The 11,604-nt window shown below is 39.6% G+C and overlaps 1 protein-coding gene across 1 annotated transcript; it reads left to right on the top strand.

The window, feature by feature from the left end:
- The first annotated feature begins 1,875 nt into the window (after positions 1-1,875).
- On the top strand, positions 1,876-7,532 carry LOC143279490 (sulfate transporter-like). Its single transcript, XM_076583537.1, has 2 exons — positions 1,876-3,505; positions 5,239-7,532. Exons 1-2 carry the CDS (start codon positions 2,093-2,095, stop codon positions 6,187-6,189), a joined length of 2,364 nt encoding a protein of 787 aa, XP_076439652.1. The 5' UTR covers positions 1,876-2,092; the 3' UTR covers positions 6,190-7,532.
- The last annotated feature ends 4,072 nt before the right edge of the window (positions 7,533-11,604 follow it).

The raw sequence follows: 11,604 nt of genomic DNA, 5'->3' as shown, positions 1-11,604 counted from the left end.
AGAGGTCATTTTCTGTCTTCGGCCCAACAACTTGGAATTCTCTGCCCGGTCTTGCTCTCTGACAAACAACTCATGTATCTACCTTTGAAGCAAATCGTAAAACTTGTCATAACTCAAATAGTGCTGTTGTCCCAGGCCCATGGCAATGTGAGTGTGTGTGATGGGTGAGTAGAGAAAATGGGGTGGGTAGATGGATGGTGGTGGTGTGGGAGAATGACCTGATTTTTACCCCTTTTACCTTTTTTTTATCCAAAACTTTTTTTTACAATTTTTACAAAATCTATGGCATGCAGACTACAGTTATGCTCCTTTTTATATGTATGCATTTTAAGTGAAAATTGCTGTTATCTCAGCCGTTTAATCATGTGTGTGTGTGTGTGTGTGTGTGTGTGTGTGTGTGTGTGTGTGTGTGTGTGTGTGTGTGTGTGTGTGTGTGTGTGTGTGTGTTGAGTTTTGAGGTGTAACAGTTGTAATATTGAGAGCATGTTACTTTGTGAGTTTTATGCATTGTGTTTTTATAATATTAATCGGATTCTGTTTTATGTTTCTACTACTTTTAAAATGCTTTCTTGTTTCACGCTTAGAGCTTCAGTGCTTATGCTTGTATTATGAGCGCTGTGTAAATAAAATAAAATATTATTATTATTATTATTAAATACACATAAACGTACATGAGCCCCAATTCACACACACATTACCCTGCACCCCCCCCCCCCCTCCTCCACATACTTTCAGATTAAAAAAAAATTTACGTGGTTACGGTCATCAGTACCGACTGCCGCGACATGCAGGTGTTAAGGGAAATGAGCGACTGAGCTGACAGACCTTGCTAGTAACGCAACAACAACTTGACGAGCGGCCTACATCTAGGAAAATCGGAAATCCTCAGAAAAGTCAAAGAATACCAACTGAAAAGAACAGGTACAAGGCTTTGCAAATCAACTTGAACTTGAACTGACGAATATTGGCATCATTTTCAAACTGACCAACATTGCGCAAATTTCTCAAAACGGAACTGCGGAGTCTCTGTGGGCTTTTCCAAATCAGTACAACCGATAGACTGAGCAACACGCTAGACGCCACGTTCTTGGCGTAAGAGATCTTTTCCCACCCCTCTTGCGGCCGATCAGTGACAGTAGTACTGTATCTGTGCGTGTGTGTATGTGAGTTTGTGTACTGCGGTCAGTGTCTGTGTCAGTGTTTGCCACGGTGTGCGTGCGCGCATCTCCGGCAGTGCGAGGGTGTAAGTGTACACATGTGTCACTGAGGAGAGTTCTGTGCACGCGCGTGCGTGCGTGCGTGCGTCACGTGCGCCAGTGTGTGTGTGTGTGTGTGTCAGTGTGTGTGTGTGTGTGTGTGTGTGTATGTCTGCACCGCTGTGGGAGCAACCGGGATCGAATATTGGAACGTGCGGGTGTGCATATATATATATTTGTATATACATGATGTGTGTGGGGTTGGGCCGGTGGGGGACGCCGATATGGGCGCCGTATGTGTGTGCCGCTTGTACAAGTAGGCCTACTGAAGTGTGCGTGTGCGTGTGCGTGTGTGTGTGTGTGTGTGTGTGTGTGTGTGTGCCGGTGTGTGTGTGTGTGGGGTGGGGGGGGTGAGTCGTGTGTGTGTGTGTGTGTGTGTGTGTGTGTGCTGCGATACCGGCCACTGATCATGGACACCAAACACCAAATTAAAATACCTATTTTTAGATCAGTGCCACCCACTCGCAGGCATCGAAACAAAGGGAGGTAATTTTCAAACGCTGGACGCAAGGGAAGCTGCTGCAGAACTTGTTGCACGAACTTGCTACACGGAACCTCGAACCGACAGAGCTTGATCGCTAGCCTGATGCCCATCATTATTTTTATATTCTATAATAAACAAAAAAAAAGAAGAAGGAAATAAATAAACAAATAAAAAAAGACCCCAAGCTTTTGGGACCTCATCGTCTGCTTCACGCAGATTGTGCGTGACAACTTGAGGAAACGAGGTCAAGTCGACGAAACAGCTGAACAGGCCAGTCCACGATAACGCGAATTGATAACTCGGAATTTGAAAGAGGGTGTATGTGAATGAACCGTTTTTGTGGTTCGTGGCAATGCATACGAAGAGCGAAAATGAAGACGGTGGACTGGGGGAGAAAAGTGGAGAATACACCACATCACTGTCAGGCACACTTCTTGATGCACCGTATCGGTGTACCAGTACAGGTAGCATTGAACTGGTTGGAGTTTCCGAAGAGGACACACCAACTACCTTTCAGTTTGAATCAGTGTACAGAAAGCCAAAGGAAAACTCAACGCTGGCGGAAACCGTGAAAGAAACGATAGCACGAAAATGGAGAAAATTTTCTCTCAAACGTACACTGTCGGCAAACTTTCCAACTATGAGTGCGTTGAAGCACTACAAAGTACGCCAGGATCTTCCGAATGACATCGTGGCAGGACTGACTGTAGGCATCACCATGATTCCCCAGGGAATGGCTTTTGCCTCTCTATCAACTCTGCCTCCAATTGTGGGGTTGTACATCAGCCTCTTCGCATCTTTGGCCTACTTTGTTGTGGGGACATGCCATCAGTTGTCATGGGGATGCGTGGCAGTGCTGTCCATACTGATGGGCAATGTTCTAGACAGCTATGAAGTCAATATGAAAGCAGCCTATCCGCAGTTTGACAACTACAACTCTGTCACATCCTCATCAGTTCCATCAGTGAATACCACAGTGTCTCCTTTTGCAGATTTTTTAAATGTGAACTCCACCAATTCCAGTGCAGAAAGCTCAGTGGATAATCCTCTGCTTGTAGCTCTTAGTACTCAGAAGAAAATAGAAGTGGCAGGAGCAGTTACATTTATATCAGGGATCATCCTTGCCATTTTGGGGAAGCTGGGTCTGGGTCGATTGACCACCTTCATGTCAGACTGTCTGATCACCAGCTTCACAGTGGGTGTGTCATTCCATGTTGTCAGCAGTCAGATCAAAGCGGCATTGGATCTGGATGTCCCTCGCCAAAGTGGTCTCTTCAAACTGATCAAACTCTGGATCATCATGCTGTCAAACATTCACCATGCCAATCCAGCGACCATTATCACTTCTTTGACATGCATTGTTGTTTTATATGTTGTGAAGCGTTTCGTCAATGAAAAGTTCAAATCTAAGCTTCGTGTTCCAGTACCAATTGAATTGTTTGTGGTTATCATTGCCACAGTTATTACTGCCTTCACAGGACTGAATGAGAAGTATTCAGTTAGCATTGTAAAAGAGGTTCCCATTGGTGTGCCATCTCCTAGGATTCCAGATCTGTCACTGGGCAAGGACTATGTGGCTGAAGGTCTAGTCATCATCATCGTCTCCTTCACACAGAATGTTGCCATGGCCAAGCTGATGGCTTTGAAGCACAACTATAGAATTGAATCAAATCAGGAAATGTTTGCCTGTGGAATAGTCAGTGTTGTATGTTCCATCTTTTCTGGCTACATCTCTGGACCTTCTGTGTCTCGCAGCATGGTGCAGGTGATTTTTAGTTTATTTGATTTTGAATGACAGACTAGTTAAATGTTTCAGAGTTGAGATTTCTTTAATATGTTTTCATGCATATGTAATTATAAAATTAGTTCAGTTCTGTATACAACTGTTTTGAGTGTAACCCCACCCCCTCCACCGCACACACACACACACACACACACACACACACACACACACACACACACACACACACACACTCACATACAATAATACACACTTGCACATGTATACACACACATACACACACATGTACACACACACAGTGACATGTACACACACACACACACACACACACACACACACACACACACCACATCTAATACCACTTAAAGTGAAAAGACATTACATTAAAGAACACACACACACACACACACACACACACATCGTCTAAAAACACTTATAGTGAATAGACGTTAAACTGAACAAAACACACATACACACACACACAAAGAAAGAACACACACACACACACACACACACACACACACACACACACACACACACTCTCTCTCACACACACACACGAACACACACAATTCTATACACACATGTACACGCTCTCAAACACGCAGGTGCACACACAGAGACAACATGTCATAATGTATACAGCTGAAATTTATACGTATAAAAATTTGTGTATTATTGATAATAGTAAACTGAAGTAGGCTTCATAGGTAAGTGCACTGTTCACACACAGTGCTAAGAAAATAGGATTGTTTCATGAAGTGTTGACATGTGATACTTGTCATGAAACGCGTACACTGGCTGATTGAAAGGGTGAGGTGCACTGTGACTTTTTTTCTGTTACTGTGAGTGTGATGTGCCTACACATTTGTGGGCGTGGGCATGACTGAGAGAGTGACAGTGTTTTTCTTTCCATCTTATAACACCTTTTCAATTTCATGTTTTCAGATAGGTCTTGATGTATCAGAAATTTTTTGGCATGTTGCACCATGACGAGAAGATTGAATTCAAATCAGTGGGATTTTAAAATGTTGTATCTTTGAACATTTCAGTTTCTTCTCTCTGCTCCCATTTTATTTAGTATTCTTTTGTCATTTGCCTTTACTAAAAAAAAGAAATTAATTACCCAGAATTGCGTACAATTTTGTTTTCTATGCTACCTTTTATGTAATGTCTGTCTTTTATCTTGTGCACTTATGGTGCTTCCCCCCCACCCCCCACCCCCCACCCCCCTCATTTGTATTTAAACAAAGTGAGTCTATGTTATTGACTTATTACCTTATCTTTGTTGTGCACATTAATATATGTGTACAAAAATGTGTGTGTGTGTGTGTGTGTGTGTGTGTGTGTGTGTGTGACTGAGAGAGAGAGAGAGAGTGTGTGTTTTTGTGTATGTTTCAGTTATTTGTGTACAGGTTTAGGTGTATGTTTCATGTGTGTGTATGTGTTTGTCACGTGTCATTTTCTATGTATACATGTGTGTGTGTTTATTGGTCATGAGCAAAAACCGACTCAGGGAATCAGTTTGGTATAGTTACAGGTTAAGGTCACAACATTGTTAAAAATGTACCAGTAGTTCAAAGCAAGTTACAGCTTAGGCTTTTCATCATTTTTGGTATCATATATATATATATATATATGTAATGGGTTCAGAATGATAAAGATCATAACGTAATGGGTCAGAAATTACACTTGAAAATAGTCCCATATGGAACATAGAAATTTGAAATATTTGTTGTTTTTCTTGTGATTGACAGGATGGCGCTGGAGGAAAAACTCAGGTTGCCTCCCTTTTTGCTGCAGCACTGGTGTTTCTGGTGATCATGCTGATTGGTCCGTACTTCTACTACCTGCCAAAGTGTGTCCTGGCTGCCATCATCATTGTCAATCTGCGCTCCATCTTCCTGAAGATGACGACAGTCCCAACCCTTTGGCGCCATTCTCGGGTGGATGCACTGGTGTGGATCATAACCTGCGCAGCCACCGTCATCCTGGGAACAGACATCGGACTGCTGGCTGGGATTGTGGTCTGCATCCTCTTTGTTCTGATGCAGTCTCAGATCACTACGGTGGATGTGGTGTCTGAGATATGTACCAGTGAGGCTCGTGTGTGGAAGCCTGAGGATAAGTATGTAGGTGGACAGACTGTGGGCGGGGTGAAGGTGGTCAGAATCAACAGCGCTCTCTACTTTGCCAATGCAGAAATCATGACCGACCAAGTCTTTAAGAAGACTGGAATCAACCCTATAAAAATGAAGAAGGCCAGAACAATTAATGTCAAAGACGATGATTGCGAGGATGCTGCGAATATCAACAAGCAAACAAAGCAAACAGAGCCACACAATGATTTAACTGATGGTGGGAAAATAGGAAATGGCCAGACTGTTGAAAAAGCAAAACTAGCAGAAAGAAATGATATCAACTGTCTGCCAGAAATTTACACACTCAGCGTAGAAGCAGAAATGCTGATCAAAAGCCTTGTTTTTGATCTGTCATCTGTGCCTTTTATTGATATCATGGGTGTACAGGCCCTTGAGTTTCTGATCGCAAAGTACGAGGCAGTGGGGATTGATGTGTATTTTGCAAACGCCCAGGAAAAATGTCTGAGCACCCTTCAGAAGACAGGGTTTGTCACCAAACACAAGAACCATGTGTTTATCACCATTGAGTCAGCTCTGAAATATATCAGTCTGCAGAGGAGCATGTGATGGAGTCTGATCCAGTATTATTTGTTACTAAGTAACTAAGGCTTTGAATGCCTCCAGGGGGGAATAAACTGCTGTACAGTTTTCTTGTCAAAACTATGCAGCTGATTTAAATTATGGTCCTCAAAGAAACTCAGAGGGGGAGGGGAAGGTGAGGTGGTGGTTGTAAGTCTTGCTATTGCATTTTTTAGTGTAAAAAGTGATCATATTTGTCAATAAATGTTTTTTTTATAACTGATGTAAGTAATACTTAATCTTGAGTGACAGACTGATTAGGTAATTGCCCAGAAACTAATTATGAAAGGGAAAATATCTTGATCTTATATTTGGATGATGATTCATTTTTTAAACATGTGTCACATTGATATGATATTTCACATACATTTTTCAGACAGTGGTATCTAAATTAGAATAAAAATGCCAATATCATATGGTCAGTTGATGACCACACAGGGTAAGTTTTGTTTGCTTATCCCGTCTAAAGTTCTGCATGGATTACCATGCCATGCCCCTCCAGCCCCCTGTTAAGCTTACATACTACTTAACACCCAAACTAGGTTTTAGTTGGAGTTTTCAGGGGGTCCATGTGATGTAACTGTGCAGATGTACATTCTGATGTTGTTTTCTTAGGCACAGAGTGTCGACATCTTGAGAAGAATCATACATAGTAACCACCAGTGGGTGAAGGCGGGTACAAATGCTAGTGTGATCTGATCTAACTTTATTTTATAGTTTTGACAAAGTGTTTGTTTTTCAGTTTTCGTGTTTTTATGAAAAACATGAACCATAAAGTAATGAATTGTTTGAGGCTAATCAATTATTAGGATGAAGAGAATATGAAAAGAAAATGTTTTCTTCAATGCACTTAAAGAAAATGTATCTGAGAATTTGTGAAATGAAATTGATAGTAATCATTGTCAGCACAACATTTTTAAAGATAAAATGTATAATATTCAGAATAAAAAAACATATCAACAAAGTAAGAATTCCTGTGCATCTAATCCTACATTCCAGAAATGTAACCGAAAGTGTTTCTCATAATGCACAGTCATAAATTATTCAGTCACATAGGTCTACAAGCTAAGTGGTCCTTCCCTCTCCCCTCTCCACAGCCTCTCAGCCTTGTGTGTCAGTCATTTCTAGATGAGGTTTATATATACACCCTGCCATCCCCTCACCAACACTACCACCATCCTGCCAACCAACCCAAATTCAGTCTTCTATGTAACTAAAAAAAAAAAATTCAGACAATGTCTTGTTAGTGTCTAGTCATTGTCAGTGGTTAAAGGTATTTAAAAAGTTTCACTTCTCATGCCTGTTCCTGTATTGTTCTTTTTCTCCCTGCCATTTTTCTTCACTAAGGCCATACAAGTTGATTTCTCTCAAGTTCTCTACAAGATGTTTGTGCAGAGCTTGTTGCTTTGTGCTTAGCCATCAGTTGCTGTACCAGTACATACATATAAACTAAAGTGATCATAACTGAGGAGGAAGGTGGCAGAATGGTTAAGACGCTCAGCTGCCAATACAGAGAGACCATGAGGGTGTGGGTTTGAATCCCGCTCTCGCCCTTTCTCCCAAGTTTGACTGGAAAGTCAAACTGAGCATCTAGGTCTTTCAGATGAGACTATAAACCACGGTCTGCGTGCAGCACGCACTTGGCGCACTGAAAAAGAACCCATGGCAATGAGAGTGTTGCCCTCTGGCAAAATTATGTGAAAAGAAATCCACTGTGATAGGTACACAAAGATATTTGTAAGCATGCACTCAAGGCCTGATAAGCGCATTGGGTTGTGCTGCTGTCAGGCATCTGCCTAGCAGATGTGGTGTAGCATATATGGATTTGTTGGAACGCAGTGACACTCCTTTGAGAAACTGAAACTGATGATAAGTGATTGAAAGTTACCAGAAGGCCAAAAGTGAATTGTAGGGGTTGGGGGGAATGGCCTGGCATGCTTTATATGTGCTTTAATGTACTTTAGAATTTTCCATTTTCCAGTGCATTTCTTCGGACTTTTAACATATTTATTTCACTCTCATGACAATTTAGTTTAGTTTTCATTGTTTTTGTTTGCCTTTTTTTTTCCTTCTTTTTTTTTCTTTTTCTCTTTTTATGATATACAAACTCTGCAATTGTCAAATTTTTAGACTTCTATCTACGTATGATTAACAGGCTTAGTTCATGTCATTTAAGATGATTTTTAACAAATTTTGTTGATTTTGTTGTTGTTTTTGACTCAATTGTGTAAACAAAGTGAGTCTGTGTTTTAACCTGGTGTTCGGTTGCCTGTGTGTGTGTGTTTGTGTGTGTCCGTGGTAAACTTTAACATTGCCATTTTCTCTGCAAATACTTTGTCAGTTGACACCAAATTAGGCATAAAAATAGCAAAAATTCAGTTCTTTCCAGCCATCTTGTTTAAAACAATATTGCACCTCTGGGATGGGCACAAAAAAATTTTAAAAAAGAAGCCAAATTATATGCAAGTCCTTTTCACTTCATAAGACGTTTAGAAGTACTTGTACTTTGCTCTACATGTTATTAGTTTAACAAAATACTGAATTTTCATATCACCTTTTAAACTATAAAACTAGAATGAACATAAAAGAGAAATTGAATCAACCGTGTCAGCCAGGTGTAACTAACTGAAACTTGTACATCTATCTAGATCCAGAGAAAACGGCTAAATGTTGCAGTGTGATTGTGGCGATAGCCATGTCTCCTTTACCGCGGACTTAAAAAGAATTTTTAATTGCCTTTTAAGATTTTTTGAATGCCCAAGATACACCAGAATAATATGATTTAAACAGCGTTCTCACTGTGAATACCGCAATCGATTTATATCCTTTAAAAAAGCATGTTTAAATGTTATATTTTTGAACGTCAGTTAAGGAGCCACGATAGTGTAATGGGTAAGACAGTTTCTTCTCAACCGAACACACGGAGTTCGAATCTGCCGTTAGGACTTTTTTTTTTCTTTTTCTTTTAACCCGAAGCTTTATGATAACAAATACAGAACACATTTTAACGATTAGATTTTTTTTTTTAAGTGTATCACAAGTGAGTCTTGAAGGCCTTGCCTCTGTTGTTTTGTTTGTTTGTTGTTGTTTTTTTGCTTTGTCACATACCATCTCTGTTTGATATGGGAAGCACAAGGTGTGGGGAATGTTAAAATATTTATTTCAGAATTCAAACAGAGACTAATTGATTCTTCCACTCAAGAATGGCATGCTGCACTCAAAGGTCACAATTTCTTTCAAATGTGTGCAAGCTTCAACCAAACTGTATCTCCTAAAGCTTATATATATCAGCTCAGGAATGTTAACTTTCAAAATTGCCTTGCTAAGTTTAGAATGGGTTTGTCTCCAATTAAACATAGTTATTTACAGTACAAGCCAAATTTGAATAATGCTGATAGTTGCTGTCCTTTTTGCTCCAACACGATTGAAAATTAAATACACTTTCTGTTTGTATGTCCCAAATATACGGAATTGAGACACGAATTAATACCGCTTAAATACTCAGAAACCCATCATTGTCCAGACTCTCTTTTATCTTAGCTAGTGAAAATTCTGAAACAATCTGGAAACTGTCAATGTATATCTATAAAGCACTAACTTTGAGGAAAAAATGCCTTAATGATATTTTGTAAATGAACACAAGTTGCATGCTACATTTTGCTGTGACTCTTGTTGTTATGGGCCAGAGGCCTGACAATTCAAACATTTTTTGACTTTTGATTTTGACTTTGACTTTGACTTTGACTCTGTTTGGTATGGAAGTTTTGGAGAAGTGCAATTTGATACAGTAGAAGGGTAGAGGAGAGAGAGTTGAAAAGTCAGTGCTCATTTTATTCATATACCGCCAGCATTTTTCTGTTTTCAGTTTCACATGCATCATTTCAGAGTTCGTTTAAAACAAAGACAAGAGCATTTCATTTCTTTTAGTTCATGATAGAAATTGAGCGAGCTACAAAATAGATTGGTTTTATTTTATTTATTTATTTTTTTATCATAAAAAATGTGTGTGTGTGTGTGTGTGATTTTCATTGTTTTGTGTAACTGGTACATAACAAAGATGTGACAGCTGTGATACATGTGCTCACGAGTTTCACTCTCATCCTTCCTCATGATGGGGACAAGCATTATAGTACATGTGTACTGTCCATCTGACAAACAAGATGAAGAAGATACATGTGTATCAGTTATTGGGGGGAAGCTCCAGTTGGAAGTTCTGTTGTCAGCTCCTTCGTGCTCATGAACTTTGTTTCTTTTTTTTTTCTCTCTCTCTCTCTCCATTAAAAAAAAATGATATAGTTCTGTTACTTCCTTGCTTTTAGAATGATGATTGTTTTCGAAGTGGTCAGTTTATTCTATGTTATTTGTTGGGTTATCAGAACAGCTGTTTTATAAAATTATGCTTGAGAAGTTTTGGATGCACACACACACACTGATATGTACATTAAATTTTGCATGTTAAGGATGGAGCGAGAATCATGGGGTGTTCAGAGAGATCTGAAGGAAATGATCGTGTAAGTTTTTATTGCTAGCGTAAGGGTATTTTACAACTGATTATGTTTAATATGTTGTTTTCATTGTTTGTTTTTTTTCAGTAATTTATGCAACAGTTTTTGTTGTATAAAAATGTGTATGAATGAATATTATCCATTTCAGATGTCAGGGATTTTTGTTTTTTCTATGTACACAGAATATGTTTGTACCTTTATGGAAAGTTTTGTGATATGGAAATTCTGTACTCTCATGCCAATCTGTCATTTTCATTTTATTTGAAAAATAGATTTTCCTTGCCCCAGTGACAGCAGCAGCACCATTACTTTTTATTTTTAATGGGGATCCTTTTATTTTATACCATTGTAAGGAACTACAGAGTTGACTTTTGTTTATTTTAAAGCACATGTAATGTTTTTCTCTGCCTTCAGAGTAAGATGGCAGAATGGTTAAGATGTTCATCTGCTGATTCAGAGCCCATGAGGGTCTTGGTTTGTATCCCGCTCGATCTCGCCCTTTCTCCCAAGTTTGACTGGAAAATCAAACTGAGCGTCTAGTCATTTAGATGAGACGATAAACTGAGGTCCTTCATGCAGCACTTACTTCCAGCACTGAAAAAGAACCCTTGGCAACGAGAGAGTTATCCTCTGGCAAAATTCTGTAGAAGAAACCCACACTGATAGATACAGAAATATATATGCATGCACTCAAGGCCTGACGAAGCGTGTTGGGTTATGCATCTGCCGAGCAGATTTGTCTGAATGCAGTGACGCTTCCTTGAAAAACTGAAACTTTCTGTGCCTGATATTTTTGTTTGCTTGTCGGAAATATTGCAGAGCTATTTAAATATAAAGATACATGTACTCAGATTTTCATATTTCCATTTAGATACCCATTTGTTTTATGTTTTAAAAG

This window comes from Babylonia areolata, chromosome 2 (assembly GCF_041734735.1).
Source record: "Babylonia areolata isolate BAREFJ2019XMU chromosome 2, ASM4173473v1, whole genome shotgun sequence".
In the NCBI taxonomy this organism is placed as follows: domain Eukaryota; kingdom Metazoa; phylum Mollusca; class Gastropoda; order Neogastropoda; family Buccinidae; genus Babylonia; species Babylonia areolata.
The sequence above is the reverse complement of the archived record's forward strand: the minus strand, read 5'-3'. Positions and strand labels throughout refer to the sequence as shown.